General features: G+C 48.3%; 8 protein-coding genes across 8 annotated transcripts; 4 read left to right on the top strand and 4 right to left on the bottom strand.

Annotated features, from left to right (window-relative positions):
- Window positions 1-300: 300 nt before the first annotated feature.
- On the top strand, window positions 301-1868 carry PENARI_c012G07940 (glycylpeptide N-tetradecanoyltransferase swoF; the record flags this gene model as incomplete). Its single annotated transcript, XM_022632976.1, has 3 exons — window positions 301-340; window positions 388-1616; window positions 1671-1868. The coding sequence occupies 3 exons, from the start codon at window positions 301-303 to the stop codon at window positions 1866-1868; spliced, it is 1467 nt and encodes a 488-aa protein (XP_022487148.1).
- Window positions 1869-2235: 367 nt separating this feature from the next.
- Window positions 2236-4315, top strand: PENARI_c012G02670 (TLD domain-containing protein; the record flags this gene model as incomplete). Its single annotated transcript, XM_022632841.1, has 2 exons — window positions 2236-2278; window positions 2436-4315. The coding sequence occupies 2 exons, from the start codon at window positions 2236-2238 to the stop codon at window positions 4313-4315; spliced, it is 1923 nt and encodes a 640-aa protein (XP_022487158.1).
- A 536-nt stretch (window positions 4316-4851) lies between these two features.
- Window positions 4852-7168, bottom strand: PENARI_c012G06449 (uncharacterized protein; the record flags this gene model as incomplete). Its single annotated transcript, XM_022632936.1, has 2 exons — window positions 4852-6862; window positions 6927-7168. 2 exons carry the CDS (start codon window positions 7166-7168, stop codon window positions 4852-4854), a joined length of 2253 nt encoding a protein of 750 aa, XP_022487120.1.
- A 199-nt stretch (window positions 7169-7367) lies between these two features.
- On the top strand, window positions 7368-8825 carry PENARI_c012G10044 (alpha/beta hydrolase; the record flags this gene model as incomplete). The annotated part of the gene is made up of 5 exons (XM_022633034.1): window positions 7368-7477; window positions 7527-7600; window positions 7648-7848; window positions 7907-8704; window positions 8761-8825. The coding sequence occupies 5 exons, from the start codon at window positions 7368-7370 to the stop codon at window positions 8823-8825; spliced, it is 1248 nt and encodes a 415-aa protein (XP_022487275.1).
- A 244-nt stretch (window positions 8826-9069) lies between these two features.
- Window positions 9070-10079, bottom strand: PENARI_c012G02659 (glutathione S-transferase family protein; the record flags this gene model as incomplete). Its single annotated transcript, XM_022632840.1, has 5 exons — window positions 9070-9451; window positions 9550-9732; window positions 9801-9838; window positions 9895-9941; window positions 10001-10079. 5 exons carry the CDS (start codon window positions 10077-10079, stop codon window positions 9070-9072), a joined length of 729 nt encoding a protein of 242 aa, XP_022487171.1.
- A 1427-nt stretch (window positions 10080-11506) lies between these two features.
- On the bottom strand, window positions 11507-11808 carry PENARI_c012G00057 (uncharacterized protein; the record flags this gene model as incomplete). Its single annotated transcript, XM_022632777.1, has 2 exons — window positions 11507-11587; window positions 11653-11808. 2 exons carry the CDS (start codon window positions 11806-11808, stop codon window positions 11507-11509), a joined length of 237 nt encoding a protein of 78 aa, XP_022487188.1.
- Window positions 11809-12906: 1098 nt separating this feature from the next.
- Window positions 12907-13426, top strand: PENARI_c012G04054 (uncharacterized protein; the record flags this gene model as incomplete). Its single annotated transcript, XM_022632876.1, has 2 exons — window positions 12907-13246; window positions 13311-13426. 2 exons carry the CDS (start codon window positions 12907-12909, stop codon window positions 13424-13426), a joined length of 456 nt encoding a protein of 151 aa, XP_022487140.1.
- A 550-nt stretch (window positions 13427-13976) lies between these two features.
- Window positions 13977-15956, bottom strand: PENARI_c012G01967 (uncharacterized protein; the record flags this gene model as incomplete). Its single annotated transcript, XM_022632827.1, has 10 exons — window positions 13977-14073; window positions 14123-14292; window positions 14361-14469; window positions 14524-14766; window positions 14820-15195; window positions 15264-15415; window positions 15469-15619; window positions 15686-15703; window positions 15756-15805; window positions 15856-15956. The coding sequence occupies 10 exons, from the start codon at window positions 15954-15956 to the stop codon at window positions 13977-13979; spliced, it is 1467 nt and encodes a 488-aa protein (XP_022487218.1).
- Window positions 15957-16451: the final 495 nt, after the last annotated feature.

Below are 16451 nucleotides of genomic sequence, written 5' to 3'. Positions count from 1 at the left end.
TGCATATGAATACCCATTTTAATATCATTAGCCACTTGTGAGGTCACATAGTCCACGGAGTATTACCGAGGCTGACGGCGTAGGCCACGGAGTTCGGAATCTAGCAGGGGTTAGTAGAAAAGACATAAGCAAATTAAATGACCTAATATGGACTAGCAATTGTAAATCTCACACACATAAATAGGATAAGAATATAGCTTCATTGTTCATGTAAGCCCATTATTAAAGCAGCCCACCATCCGCGGCGTCTGAAACGTGGGGCCCGAATCAATTCCTCCTTCCACAACTACCTATACAGCCATGTCGGAACCCAATAAGGGCAAGGCCCCTGCAAATGACAGTAAGTTCATACATGAGGCCAGATATGCAGCTGCTGATATTCTTCAGATTCCGAAACAGGAAAGAAGGTCGACCCAAAGCTCGTCGCCGCTCTCTTGGACCAGAACCCCGCCCTCAAGAATGAGATTGCCAACATGGATAAAGACCAGGCCGCATCGATGCTGGCCAACATGGACCTCTCGCAGCTGCTGACCGGACTGTCAATGGGCGGCAAGAACCAGAAGGACATGGCCTCTTACAAGTTCTGGCAGACACAACCCGTCCCCGCTTTCAACGAAGCCGGCAAACAGGCCATCCAGGGCCCAATCAAGCAGATCGACCCGGAGAAGGTGTCCAAGACCCCTGACCCGCTCGTTGAGGGCTTCGAATGGTGTACTCTGGACCTGACCAACGAGGAGGAATTGAAGGAGCTTTATGAGCTGCTGAACAACCACTACGTGGAGGACGACAACGCCATGTTCCGCTTCAGTTATTCGCAATCCTTCTTGCACTGGGCCCTGATGTCCCCGGGATGGAAGAAGGAATGGCACGTCGGTGTGCGAGCGAGCAAGTCGCGCAAGTTGGTCGCCTCGATTTGCGGTGTTCCGACCGAGCTCCGTGTCCGCGGGGAGCGCATCAAGGTGACGGAGATCAACTTCCTGTGCATCCATAAGAAGCTGCGCTCCAAGCGCCTGACCCCGGTTCTGATTAAGGAGATCACCCGCCGCTGCTACGTCGACGGTATCTTCCAGGCCATCTACACTGGTGGTATCATCCTCCCCACTCCCGTCAGCTCCTGCCGGTACTACCACCGTGCCCTGAACTGGTTGAAGCTGTACGATGTTGGCTTCTCCCCTCTTCCCCACGGCTCGACCAAGTCCCGCATGGTCACCAAGAACCACCTCCCCAGCAACACATCGACCCCCGGTCTGCGCCCTATGGAATCCAAGGACATCGACGCTGTATATGATCTGCTGGAACGGTATATGCGCCGCTTCGATTTGAACCAGGCTTTCACCCGCGAGGAAATCGATCACTGGTTGGTCTACAAGGAGAAGCCTGGTATGGATCAGGTTATCTGGTCATATGTCGTTGAGGACTCCGAGACACACAAGATTACCGACTTTGTCTCTTTCTACAACCTTGAATCTACCGTGATCGACCACCCTAAGCATGGCGCCGTCCACGCTGCTTACCTGTACTACTACGCGACCGAAACTGCCTTCTCCGACGATAAGGGGGCGTTGAAGGAACGCCTGCAGTTGTTGATGAACGATGCCCTGATTTGTGCTAAGAACGTATGTTCACCTTGACTATTGTATTTGATGTTATATACTAACCCATTATTTTAGGCCAAATTCGATGTCTTCAACGCTCTCACATCGCATGACAACCCTCTCTTCCTTGAAAAGCTCAAGTTCGGCGCCGGCGATGGCCAGCTCCACTTCTACCTGTACAACTACCGCGCTGCGCCCATTGGCGGTGGAATCAACCAAAAGAACTTGCCCGACGAGTCGAAAATGGGTGGTGTTGGTATTGTCATGCTGTAGTGGCCCTTTTGGCGAGTGGATCTGAATGGATACCCCGACGAATTTCCTTATGTATCTTGCTAGCGATTACCACAATCAAAATGCATGTATAAAGTATTCATGGATCCTTAGATACTAGTGTTTTATCTTGTGCTTTGTATATGTTCTCTTCTACAGTGTTGTAGGCCGAAAGAGTCTAGATTCCGGCCTCAGGCACTAGCTGTCGTCACATGCTCCACTCTCCACCTTCACTTACTCCAGAACTGTTGACTGACACTTTTACATGTACTCTGTCTTCAACTTTGACTTTATATCTTACACATCACGACTGCTACTGTGATTCAAGTCAGTTGTCGGCCATTAGCGTGGTAGACCCCGCATTGCAACAATGGGAGCGGCTCAGTCGAATGAGCATGGTGCATCAACACCAGGTGAGTCTTGCCCTTTCGTTTATGATCCAATATACAAGAAAGTCGAATGCCATAAGTTCTGTGTCTGCTTCTACACCGGACCACTATGACCCACTCTTTTACATGGGATGCTTTTCATGCCATCAATATGAACCAACATATGTACTAACCCAAACAGAGGAGTTGAGTTACGTGCTCGCCGAGCGCTTCGCCACAAAATGCTTTACACCATTAGAGCTCACACATTTCAAAGACAACTTCTTCTCCCGCGCCGCAGAACAGGGTGGTCTGCGATACTGGAATGAGCAGACCCTGTCCGCTTTCTTGGCCATCCCAGATTCCCAGGATCTCTTCTTAGATCCCGGTCCAGTCATCTTCCGCATGCTGTCGTACCTAGGCAGTTTCCCATTTCAGAATACGCTTGCACCTACAGTTTTGACCTTCGAGGCTATGGTCAAGGTTGTTGTGCTTCTAACTGAACGCTACGAGAAAGTGCTTAAGCGGGGTCGGAAAGATCGCATTAAACTGATCTTTGGATCATTGGCTGATGTGGCGAGACGGCCGCCTGTTCCTACTTCCCCTAAAGAAGACGATGCTAATGGATCTACGACCGAGAATGCTGAAGCGACTGCTCCTGTTCAATCGCATTCGCTGGGATTCTCAATAGATGAACCGGCGAACGATGAGTATGATGAAGACGAGGATGATGATCTTGCTCTTGCGGCATTGGAGTCTCTTGATGCCATTGAAGTTTTCAAACATGACCATCGTATTGATAAGACGGTCTATGAGACTGGGATTTCTATTGCTACCTTCCGGCGGTTGCTTATGCTGTTGCTTGTCATTGCACCACTCAGACCATTGGAGTCCGTCAAGGTCTATACATCTGATTTTGATGGTAAGCGAATGGAGGCAATTCGCAAAGAGGCAGACAACATTATTGCAGCTTTCTCGCCGGAAGAACGAGATGTTGGAATCTCGTACAAGTCTTTTGCCAGAACTATATCGCTGTCTCTGCCGTATCTCTTTGATCCACTGACTGCTTTGTTCGAGCATATGCTTTTCAGCAAGAACTTGGATCTCTCCCAACGCCGACAAAAGGGCCTCACTCCGGAGACAGAGGAAGAGGATGCTGAGAAGCCCGAAGAGCCACTCCCACCACCAGCTTCAATCACACTCCCAGGCAGTTTCGAATCAGCAATCTTAAACCCAACTGTTGTATCCCATCTCTCATTCTTCCTCCCGTCAACATCACCAACCCTGAACCTCTTCCGCAGCGGCATTAAGCTGCATCCAGTCTTCTCAACAAACGCCCACGGCTCCTCCCTAACCTCCTTCTCCCACCACGTCATGACCTGGCAATCTGCCACCCTCCTCATCCTCCAAGGGAACCAAGAAGGATCCTCAGACGAGAACCCAATAACACTAGGCGCCTACATCCCCCAAACCTGGAAATCCCCTTCTTCAAGCACATCCCAACCCTCCTCGACTAAAGCAGACCCCCTCCCCTGCCTCTTCCAGCTATCCCCCAAACACACCCTGCTCCCAGGAAATCCCTCCCCATCCCAAACAAACCAAAACACCCCAACAGCCTACTTCTCCACCCAAACAGGAATAGCCCTAGGCTGCCAAATCCCCCCACCATCCCGGAGCAACAAAGCCTCCCCAAAACCGCACGGCGCAGGAAGTCTCCTCATAGACTCAAACCTCGAAACAGCAACATTCCACACTGCACCCATCGGCCACGATGGCGTCTTCCTACCATCACCTACTACATCCCTAGAAGACGCACCGAAGACGATCAAACTTGATCTATGGACCCTCGAGATCTGGGGTATTGTGCCTAATCCCGAAGAAGCATTCGCTACAGAGCCTGGATCTAGTGCTGTGGAGATGCAGCGTGCTAAGTGGGAGTTTGAGGCTAAGGAGGCGGAGCGGAGGAGGAATATTAATCTTAAGGCTGGGGCCGGGGATTCGGCGGCTGAGAGTGCTCGGTGGCTACTTGAGGCTGCTGGGATTGTTGGGGATCAGGGGAGACATTCCGGCGGGAGTGTTTGATGGTTTATCTCTTGTTTCTATTGGTTCTAGCTTTTGGTTGGGCTTGATTGGATCAAGCCTCATGGGTATAGCTTTTGCGTATTGGCGTTACTGGTGTTACTTTTCTTTTTGGTATTGGGTCAACATTCAATCGATATCATTTACCTGCCTGATGAGTTTGGTTCATGGGTGAGACGTGATATAGGAGGGATTGTGCATCAACTAGACGCAACAGCTTCGACATTCAATAATCGTACATTAAACAAGCGAGACAGGAAGACATAGCCATATGCTGCCACATATTATACAAAAATCAATCCAGAGACACACTCGAGGTTCACAATCCGAGTGCTGAATCTCCAGCATCTTCAAATCGAAGACGGGTCAATTCTCGTCGGATACTCCACTACCACAGAGCCGGTCTGCTTGTAATTTTCGAGTAGTCAACATGCCCAAGGTACAATAACAGATTGGCCCATGGCAGGTTTATGAGATCTCATGACAAAGACTTGGCGCGACCTCAGATGCCTCTAGATGAATACAATCCTATAACAATATCACGTCTTCAACGGTGGTAATCCATACGGCGCATCATAGAAGTCCTTCAACTCATCTTCATCTTCCTCCTCGAATTCGAATGCAGAAGTCTCAACCTCCGACTCTTCATCAGCAAGCTGGACACGGGAAAGACGGCTGCGGGTTCCAATGTTTGAGGCGGGCGTTCCCTCTGATTCAAATGGCTCGTGGGATTCCTCGCGAGGTAAACGCATGGCCAGGAAGCCGTCTGGGGCACGCTCGGCGCGGTCCATGATTTCATTCATGTATTTGCGGACTTCGTCTGCTGGCTTGACAACTCGAGCGAGTGGTTCGAGGATTGTTGCGCTTGGTGAGTGGATGCGGAATGTGACTGGTTGCCAGTATTCCTTGAGGTTTGCATCGTTGATAGGAGTACCCGATGCCTCTGGCATTGCGGAATCCGTTGGTTCCTGTTTTTGAGGCGTCCCGGCTGATTGGTTCGGGGTTTGGGGTCCGGCTGAGTCTGTTCCCTTCCCAGCCTTGCCCTTCGGCTCGCCTTTCTTGGTTTTTGGTGCGCTCTTACCTTTGCTTCGGGAGTTGCCTGCCTCTGTGGATGTTTCAAGAGGGAATGGTGTGTTTGGATCAACCTTCCGTACTACCAAGAAGGATGCAATGACTGTGTTTTCGTCTGGGAGCCATTCGAGAATCGTGTGTTCAGGGAACAGATAACGGTCACCTGAGCCAGCGTGGCCTGAAGTAGCATTTCCGTAAGGTGTTAAGGGGGATGTGAATTCGAAAACCACAGCTTTGTAGCCCACACGCGGGGGAGGCAGCGGAGCCACCGGAGAACGGTAGAAGGAATTGGATGTGCCATATTGCGGCGGGCGAGATTGGATCGGAGTTTGTGATCCGTAGGCTGGTTGTGGGTATGGAGGGTATGGCGGTCCTGGCCGTGCTGCTGCCTGCGGGCGACTGGCTGGCGGTGGAGTGGGATTTACTGCAGGGCTTTGCTGCTGACCCGGGGTGGAAGCAGGAGCTGGGGTGCTTGCATTGCCACCAGCTGTGGATGGAGTTGGCGCAGCCTGGGAATCTTTGTCGGTCAGAGTTGTTGATTCTTGCTTGATCATCGCCGGCCCAGTGGAATTTTGGGGATTAGCTGGCTTTTCTGCGGAGGCCGCAGGGGGATGAGGTTGTGTTTTGGCCTGAGCAGGTGGCTGCTTAGCCGGTGTGTTTGTATGAGTTGCAGGCTGCTCCTTGGAGGTTGACTTCGCGTCGCCATCCTGTTTTGGCTGAGGCTGAGGTTGTGGTGTGGATTGGGCTTGTGGAGCTGGAGTTGCTTGTTGGGGACTTTGCTGCGGTTGAGTGGGTGTCGCAGAAGCCTGCTGACGTTGCTCTTGTTGCTCCCTCGATTTGATGATGGCGTTCAGTTCGTCAATGTGTGCCTGGAAAGCTCGAAGTTGTTCTTGGGATGCCTGGCTCGAGGCAACCACACGCATCAATGCCTTCAGCTCGGGATCTGCTGCAGCTCTCGTAGCCAGCATCTGAATCACAGGGTCCGGGCTCGGCTTGGCAGGCTGGCCATTGGGTCCCTTTTGTCCCTGTTGTGGCCTTTGTCCACCTTGAGGGGACGGGGCATTGCCTTGATTCGGGCCACGGGGTTGCTGGGCCGGAGGATGACTTCCAGAGTAACCAGGACGGCCTGCAGGGACGGGTGAATATTGATTCGGCCGCTGAGGATTGGATGGGGAAGGGTACGGGCGGTATTGTTGGAAGTTGTTGGGGTGGCCATAATGCACCATCGGTCTTTGCGGGGACGCATATTGTAGAGATGGTGGAGCATTGGGATCTTTGACAGTGTAAATCATGGCATCGAAAAAATGAGGGCCAATGGTGATGTCGCAAGGGCCAACTTTCGTCATGCTATCCTTTGGCGGGTTGTTCCTTTCAATTTGCTCACGCTTCGTCTTCTTGGGCTTCGTGAAGTATCGAACAAGGATGCCGTCGCTGAGCCATTTCTTTTTAGATCGTTCGAGTGCGGCCAGAAGGACTCCGCTATAGATTTAGAACAAACACTGTCAGTAATGTGTGCACAGTAACATGGATCGCGATCTCGTACCTTTCGGCGATTGATTGGTACTCCTTGTCGGACAGAGTCAGTGGTTGTCGCGCGCGAAGAACAGGTAAACCCTCAACATCCTTGAGGCTGGTAGGTAAAGGCGCGTCCACAGGTTCTAGCGGGGATGGAGCGCGAGGAGTTGGTGCCTTTTTCTTGGTTGACTGAGGCGCGGCTTCGGAGACACGTCTTTTGGCCGCCGATTCCCGTCGGTCACGCGGCGGAAGTCTGCGCTTTTCAGCCATCACAGTTTCAATGAGATTAGGGCGCCAATGATAGTGGTAGGATTGTAATCATAGCAAAGGAGATGAGGGAGATGAGGGAGATGACAAGAAGGAGGAGGTGGAGGTGGAAGGGAGAAAAGCGAGACGATAAAGAGCTTATCGCGCGCACCCTATCTCTCCTCCGCTCACCTCCGCATGTCAACACGAACATCACCTCACAATGGTTGAGCTCAAGCCCATTTTCAGGAAGGCCTACTGGTCTCTGGCCGCTGGTGGTCTGATCTATGTGCTCTTTATCTGCGCCTTGACTTTCCCAGAGGTTCAACGTTTGTACGTACCCCCCCCAGTGCGCAAAGACTGAGCTAACTAGATGATTTAGTTGCCTCTATGCCAATAAGATCAACCCCAGTCTGTGGCAGGATGTGAACCTCGTCGAGCAATTTGGGTTCCTAAGTATGAACTATGAGCACCTCTAGCTGTTCCTTGCTAACACTCTACAGGGACCCAAGTTCAGCCTTTCAATTTGGTGACACCTGATAACGAAACGATCTACGGGTGGCACCTGATCCCCTTGCATCTTTGCCATGAGCATGAAGAGGAGCTGATGGAAAATGCTGCGTCGGGTCCAGCAGATGATTATACCCAAACGACTGCCTTTAAACTCCTTGCCAATGACCCAAATGCACGAGTTGTTGTAAACTGTAGGTAGCTCGCAATCTGAGATCGAAGATACTAAGATATGCTGACATCGAAACCTAGTCCACGGCAATGCGGCTCACCTGGGCTCTGCTCAACGCCCTGCCACTTACAATACACTGCTCAGCCTCTCTAGCCCTTCCAACCCAGTTCATGTCTTTTCCATTGACTACCGTGGATTCGGCGTGAGCACTGGTAGCCCCACAGAAGAGGGTCTTATCACAGATGGTGTGACTCTGATTAACTACCTTACAGCAGGACCATTGAAGATCTCACCTTCGCGCATTGTCCTTATGGGCCAGAGTCTTGGGACTGCTGTTACAGCTGCAGTAGCTGAACGCTTTGCATTTGGATCGCCTGACCCTAAAGCTATTCAACCAGCCATAAAGAATGCCGAGCCTTTCGCTGGCGTCGTCCTTTTGGCATCATTTGGTAGCGTGACCAGCGTCATTGAAAATTATAGCCTCAAGGGTATCACACCTCCAATGTTATCCCCTCTTATGGGATATCCTCGCTTCCAGAGATGGGTGTTGAGTCATATCGTGGACCACTGGGACACAGTTGGAAGAGTGGCGCGTCTCACTGGCGTTGAACCAGCAGAGGCAGACGCTTCTGGTGTGAAGTATACCGACAAGAGTCTTTATCTGACAATTGTTCATGCGATGGATGATGTCGAAATACCTTGGTATGAAGGACGCCGTGTATGGGTGGCTGCCACTGGCGAAAACATTCCAGGTGCTCCTGGTGGCTTGATATATCACAAAGTTGAAAGGGACAACCCAAGCGAAATTAAAGTCTGGAAAAATCCAGTCAGTAGTGAGGTTTTGAAGACAGTTAGGTGGGAACGGGTGGGACACGGCGGTATGTCCAGAAATGCTCTGGTTCTAATTCATCAGACTAACCGCATCTCTCTTTAGGTCATAACCGTGTTGCATCGGCTTCGGTGGCTGGTCTCGCCGTACTAAGGGCTTTTGAGGAGTGATGCTTTTGCTACGGTCTTGGAAATACTCATGAGAACGATTCGTCGTATAGCCTGAAACGACCCTTTCATCCTGTTACCTCTTTTTTTTTCTGGAAATAGACAACAAAATTGAGATATATACCAAATTTTGATAGGGACATCTTTGCTGGGATTGTTTATCTCCTCGGACCTAGCAGTTTCCAACTCCAGTCTCGCGAAATAGCTTCGCTTGCTTAAATAGCGGCCAACATTCTATTCACAACAATCAATTACCATCTCGCTCGGACACAGGGCGAAGTGCCTCTAGCAGGTCCAAGTGAACCTGAGCATCCCCACTTCTCTTCAAAGCCTCTTCAAAGAAGCCCGGTCCCAGACGCTTACTGAAAATAAGAACACTGGCCCAAACAAGATCAGCATAGCTGACAGTTTCTCCCAAGAAAAAGGGACCTTGATTCTCCTTCAACAGCGCTGTTGCCCCGCGAAGTGCTGGCTCAGCCTCATTCCATGCAAGAACTCCTCCTTTCACCTTCTCCAGCTGATCAACTGGCATCCCGAAGGACTTCTCACGGGTTGTATACCAGAACTCAAGACTCGCGTCGTTGAGTATATCCCTAGGGACCCAAGCCAAAAATATAGGGCGAATGGCTCTGGGGGAGGAAAGAGGAATAGTTAGATTGACCGTCTGGATTGCGCTGGGACTCTTGGGTTGGGAGGAGATCATGGTCAGGATCTGATCAATTCTTACCTCATGTACGCCGACCATAATTCTTCAACCTTAGGCAAGTAGCTTGAATCTAAATGCATTGAGGGCTGAGGATGTTCCTTCTCGATGTAGTCTGCGATCTTGCGCGAGTCCATCACACATGTTCCATCTGGACTTTCAATGGTGGGAATTGAGTACGCGGTGCCTTCCGTATTGGCAGGAACTCTAGGTAAATGTTAGATTACTTTTGTGTTTCTAATAGCTTTCATCACTTTTTCAAAGTTTGAACTCACTTGCTTTCTAGCGTCGGCTTGATATCTGGATATTCGAGCTTGTGGATTTGTCCATCAATTACAGGGCTTTGTTAGGTATCCCTAGGCAACTTACCCATTCAGTTCGGTAATCAAGCCCTTTGAAATTGAACAGAAGTCGTGCTAAACATATAGTCAGCATGGAATATTATGACATACCAAAAAATGTACCCATGACTCACTTTTCCAAGGGTTCGGTGACCAAGTGCTGCAGGGAGCCTTGCTGGGGATGTCGTAAAGAGTATACTGCTTGGATGCCATCGTACAATTTGGACAAGACCTTCGGAAGTAATGAGAAGCAATTGATGGAGAAGAAGTAAGATATAAAAACCAAAACAATCACTCCCCGCCGCCTTGCCCCTCGGTGGAGCCACCGAGTATTACAAAGCCCGGCCGATAATCAGACCGACGGGATTTCTTCGTGAAGAAACCAGTCCTAAAAGGGTCGTTTCACACCGACTTTCGAATTTATAATTACGTTTGCAAGCCTTATTTACAGCTGCATGTTGTCCCTAACCGTCTGTGTGAACCCCATCCCCCAAATTATGCCCGCGCACTCCATTGGCGTAGTAAACTAGGCATGAGCTCCTTTTCATGCTACATATATTCCGAAAGCTTTCAAATATTTAGATGATCAGTAAACTTACCGAATGGTGGGGAATTTTGAAACGAGAACACTTCCTTATGAGACAACGTAGTTGATATTAGAGCGTGATCTAAGCCTAGAAGGCAGTAAAACAATCTCTTATTGCATCAAGCCTAGTTGTACACGACATCATCGATGATGGGCTACGGCTTCGAATCGTGACCCAGATGATAAGATTTATCAAAATATACGCTTGTGGCCTCGTTAAAATGCTCGTCTAGAAGCCCCTTGAGCTGGATATATGAGCAGTAGTCTAGGTAATTATTAAATGAGATACTGGTTGAGATACCACTCAGAATACCTGTCCAAATACTCGTCTTAAGTACTTATCAGAATGACCGTTGAAATGCTTTATAAGGCGTATTGTGCGTCGCTTAGGTGACGTTTTTAAGAGAAAAAGTGTGACCCTTGCATTGTGAAGAAGCCGTACTGGTACTACAAGTATCCCTGTGTCTCGAGTGAGACAGTTGGAGAGCCAAAAGTCGGAGTCACGTTCCAGCCTGTGTGCATGTACCAGTAAGTATTTGGAAAAGTTAATATAAGGACCTGAACTGACAAATTACCAAAGAAACCGGTACAAGAACTCCAAGGGATGCTGGTTTATAGAGCAGAACAACCCTTACCGCCGCCGTGAGTACTTTGTTTCTTTTGTCTTATTTTCGGCTTCAATCATCTACGAACATTGTGGCGAACCTGCCACGACTTATATATCTACCAGTCCTTTACCGATATAATAATAAAACCTGCTGCGTTATACAAGTTCTGGTCTACTATAGACTAATATTGAGGAATAAACATGCAATGTCTGTCGAGATCTCGTGGCGTGGTATCCTTCGTTGAACTGACATAGTTACTCTCCCTTCTCCCTCTCTGCTTCCTTCTCTTTTTCTCCCTTGGTCCTTCTGCTTCTACAGAACCTCGAATATCATCTCCTCTAATATGAGATCTCTAGGAATATAGATGCAGAAACAATTGATTGTCTTGCAATATCCATACGCTAGTTGAAATTGGGTACACTAGCATCTTCATCTATCAGGACAAATCAATGTCTGGAAGTCGAGCGACCCTTTGAACCGGTAGTCGAAGTATGTTGGATGTTGCTAGACCGGTTCCAAGATCGATACTGGGTAGTTCGGGCTTAGTTCGGGGTTCTCGTCGGTTTGCACCGGAGTATAGATGAGACCTTACCTCAGATCGTTGGCGACGACTGTGACGTGCCGGCGCCCCACGGTTAGTTACTTTCGAGTGATCCTCAGTGTTGTGATCTGGGTGGTCGGACTCGGCATCACTGCTAAATTGGAGGTCATTTGCGGAGCGAGACTTGCTGGGGGACCGAGAACGCATTCTGATGTGAAAAACCGAATGAAGCGGATTTGCGCGAACAGTGGATGGTTTGATCGATAAATGATGGGCTGGTTGGTAAGAAATCCAGAGACAACTGGAGAGTAGACTGCTTCACCTCTTATACTTAGTGGGGGCAAAAGCACTGTTGCCCCCGACATTGGATTTACTTCATTGTGAACGCATCTTGATACAACTAAATGCTAACTAATAATCTAAATTATTTGGAATAATCTAACGTATTTCATAGGCTGGACTTGATAATTCAATGACTTATCTTCTACGGTACCGGCTGGCCTTGATGAGAAAACGGGGAAGCTGAAGCGAACGAATTTCAACTTGTGAGTTAGTTCCTAGACTAAGTGACACATATGTATATTTGGTGCCATTCATGAAATATTTTCAGTGTCCACACGGAATTTAGAATCTTCAAACCTATGTATGCGTTTGAACATCAGCCGTTCATCCATAGGCCCAAGGCGAAAAAAGAAAGAGAAATCAAATTAGAATGAGACCAACAATATAAACCTGCATCGAGGCGTGTAGCCATGGAGACAATATATTCGAAGATATACGCTGTCCTTAGTGCTGAATAACAAACGACTAAGATCGGGAATCCCGATGCATATGTCTAAAGTGGAGCAGCCACAAGGTTCTGATTTCCTCCCACGCCTCTTACAGAGAACTCAGGAACAAGCAAAGCCGATGAAAAGCAAGACTCCGACGCGTATTGTCCGAGGACCCAAACCCGCTAAGAAAAATACTCCTTTCGTTCGTCAATCGCCGGGCAAGCATCACCAACTTCCGTTCGCAAGTGGAACCCGACGACGTCATTACCAGGGACGAGCAAATAACAAACCTCAACATCTTGGCCGACGTGGACAACCAGCGAAACATGGCCGGAAATCACTCCAAATGCCTGCTGCCTGCTGAGATAGCTGTTGACATCTCCACTTGCTAATGTCATAGCCCCTCAGAGGTAACGGTCCAGGTCGCAATTTTCCAAATCAGCCCTACGTCAGGCTCAGCCCTACCATTCTGTACCCTTCTCTCCCGAATTCCTCGAATTACCCCAACTCCAAACATCCGCGATACTTCATCATGACCTCCGCTAGCGACTCTGTCTCTTCGCATTCTAATTCCATGGCCTCGCGCGAGCAAAGAATTGAACCCCAGGCTGAGACTGACACTGCCGTCCAACAATCCGAGCATGATATTTCTGCAGGCATGAAACATCAGGCTAGCTCCATAACTGCTGGGAATCCAATTTCACAGTTTGGAAACTCAGCGAGTGTTGTCGTTTCCGAAAATATTTCAACTATGAAGGAGGTAATGATGGATGATGCCCTCCCTTGCGCACAAGAGGCCTTGCAAACCGTGGGTGAGCAGATTCAGGCTCTCACGAACGGAAAGAAGGGCAGGGAGGAGTCGACATCGGAAGGTTCGCACCTGCATCCAACAAGATAGAATATGAGTGAATATTGACACTAGATGGGCATCTACAGAGCTTTCCTTGACATCCGAGGAGCAGGAACGCATCGACACCATGGACAACGAGCGGGTCTGTGACTTCCTACGAGAGACACACATGAGTACTACGCGACCACGAAAGACAAACTAGAGTTTTGCGATATACATTTTTGGCGTCACAGAATTCAACACTCCATTGACTGGAGAAATTCGAGCCAGTTCATTTGCAGCTTATTGGACTATGTGGCTCTTGACGCCACCTACTTCATATCATAGGGGACAGGATCCTCTTTCTTTCCATTCCAGTATATGATTAGATCTCATGAAGCCTTTAGGAAGACACGATTACCATATCCACGCACAATCTAGACAGAGTTTTTTATGAGACTGGTCCGGATTATCGCATCCTTCACTTATGGAGGGATATTACCAATGGCTTTTCCAAGAGTCTGAGTTTCTCGTAAAGGAATATGAATCGGATCTACAGCATCCATTGAACGTATCACAGGAAGATACTCTATAAGGTGTCTAGGTCCCGAGGTCATTTACCATGCATAATGATTGCTCGTTTGAGTCCCATGCGATTTTAGCGCGTGCATCCGGTGATAGATAAACAGAATATAAAATACATGCAGCAGTCTAGTGGATTTCCTACTTAAAAGTCACATAAACATAGATTTCATTGAAAAAGTGGTATGAGTCTAAGTCTTCCGTGTTGGAACTGTATTGACCACGACTGTCTCCCGTTCCTCATCACTACTATCTTGAGAAAGTTCCGAGGTTTCCTTCTTTTGCTCTCTATAGCTTCACGTTAGTCCCAGTCCAATTTACGAACAAAATATCTTACCTTCGATATATGACAATAGCGAAAACAAAGCCAGCCCACAAAAGGAAATAGAAGACGAAGGATACCGGCCATCCATGTCGCCATCTTGGTGCACCGTTCGGACCAGCCGTTGGGAAAGCTAATAGCGGAACCCAAATGTTGAACGAATAGCCCACCGACATCATAGCGCCCTGTTATACAAGATAATGTGGTTAGTGCCGATTCTTATTCAATGCCTGGTTGCAGAATGAGTACACACCATAATCAGGGCTCGTTCCTCGGAGTCGTTCTTGACAATTGTATTGATAGTTGAATACAAAATAGGACTCAGGCATCCAGCAGCCCCTAGGAAGTACCATGCAACGAATCTGAAGAAGTCAGCAAAGAGCTCACCAGGAAATGCAGAACCGGAATTGACTGACTTTAGCCCGGTAGGCACGTTCCAAATTATCATAACGATTGCTGAAAACAAACAAAATGCGGAGGCAATCGTGAAGATGATCCACTCCGGATAAATCGCTGCTAGTGTAGTCCCTAGCCAAGATGCAACAATTTGAACTCCATAAGTAACAGTCGGAAGCTGATTGATTTGCTTGACAGTGTAACCCTCCGCTTTGAGCCATAGACTCATGTAGCCAGCTGGATACGACGCAATTATCATGCAACTGGAAATATCATTAGCAAAATTTCAAACACCAATACGGACCTAGAAACTCACATGTAACAGCCGACAAAGAGCCAAATATGCCATCGCTTGAAAGTCCTCTTGAAAACGTCAAGATTCATCTTTCCAGGCCTGCTAATCTTGGCCCTTTCTGTTCTCTCCTTCGCCAGTACGATGTCTCTGTCTGTCAAAAAGAAAGGCTTTGGTGAATCAGGAATGCCAGGGAAAATGACGAAACCGAGTAAGGCCACAGGAATGGTGAAAACACCATCGATGATGAACAGCCATCTCCAACCGGGCATACCGCCAACACCCGAGAGATTGGTGTATGCTGCTGCTTGTAGATAACCGCTAATTGCTGATCCCGCGGGGTTCATTATGAACCAAGTTCCTGCTCGCTTGAACAGTTCTGGACCAGAGTACCAGGAACCTACTCAACATACTTTGATTAGTATATATTCATGCGCTGCTGTGGAGGAAAATAAAGGTCATATATACCGAGAACGAAGTGGGTTCCAGCAAATACAGGCGCCTCAAGCATGCCAACTAAAACACGAAGCGCGTACAATTGGTTGACATTTGTCACACGGCTCTGAGCGAACGTACAAATACCCCACAGAACCTCAAGCGTGGGGAGTAGCCAGCGAGCCCTATATTCCTTGTTAGTGGGCTGGTACATAGGTCGGAGGGGCTTCAAACTCACAGTTTCGGGCGCGACATCAGGAGTAGACCAGGTATTTGGAAAACAACATATGATGTAAAGTAGCAGATATTGAAATAATTAAGTTCATTGCCGTAAAGGCCAAAGTCTTCTTTCAGACCACTGACGTAGGCATTGTTGATGTTTGTTTGGTCTATAGCGGTTGTTAGTATCAAGTCTGAGGTTATGTAGATAACAAAAGAAAACGACGAATACTAACCCAAATACTTGACAAAAACTATCTCGTTATATTAGCAAATCCCAATGTTCGTTGCAGTGGCTTTACTTACAGCATAGACAGGCAAACACAAGGATTGACAAGTCCAATTTAAAGAGTAATCTAAACTCATTAGCACCACGTAACGATATTCATAATTCGATTTGACATACTTTCGCTCTTCAGCTGGATAGTGGGATGGGTACCAATTGAATACCTCTTTGAGAAGTCCCAACAAGGATAACCTGCCAGACTTAGGCTTCAGGTCGGACATGGTAAAGCCTGAACACGGTCTTTACTCACGCCGTACGTTTGTGAAATTCAAACCTTAAAGAGAGAATTATCACTACTTATACATGATAATGGTTTTTGGAGTATTATAACGTTCTAGCCTCGTGGTGTAGGAAAAGAGAGAAAGGCAACCGCGGCCATATTAGCACATTTATCTATCCGCTTTCACCATAACCCATCTCGGATGTTTAAATGGCCAGTGGAACTTGTATCAGCAGCTCTAAGAACAAGTTGGGATCGATCGACACCATTGTTGGAATAAAAGCCGGACGCAATGTCCATGCATAATGGCGTGCGAATTCTTGACTCCAGAAATTATCCGTTATCTTCGTCTCAGCAAGCAAGCCCGTGACGTGATTTTCTGCTGTCCGACCAATCTGGACATTTGATGCGGGGTATACTTCGGAGTAAATAGCGAAAGGGACTTATATACTTGCTTCTTTCCCGGAGAGGGCCTGTGGTACTGGGTAGCTCAGGT

Source organism: Penicillium arizonense (genome assembly GCF_001773325.1).
Source record: "Penicillium arizonense strain CBS 141311 chromosome Unknown PENARI_contig012, whole genome shotgun sequence".
Classification (NCBI taxonomy): Eukaryota; Fungi; Ascomycota; class Eurotiomycetes; order Eurotiales; family Aspergillaceae; genus Penicillium; species Penicillium arizonense.
Note: the sequence above shows the minus strand (reverse complement) of the source record. Positions and strands in the feature narration are given on the sequence as shown.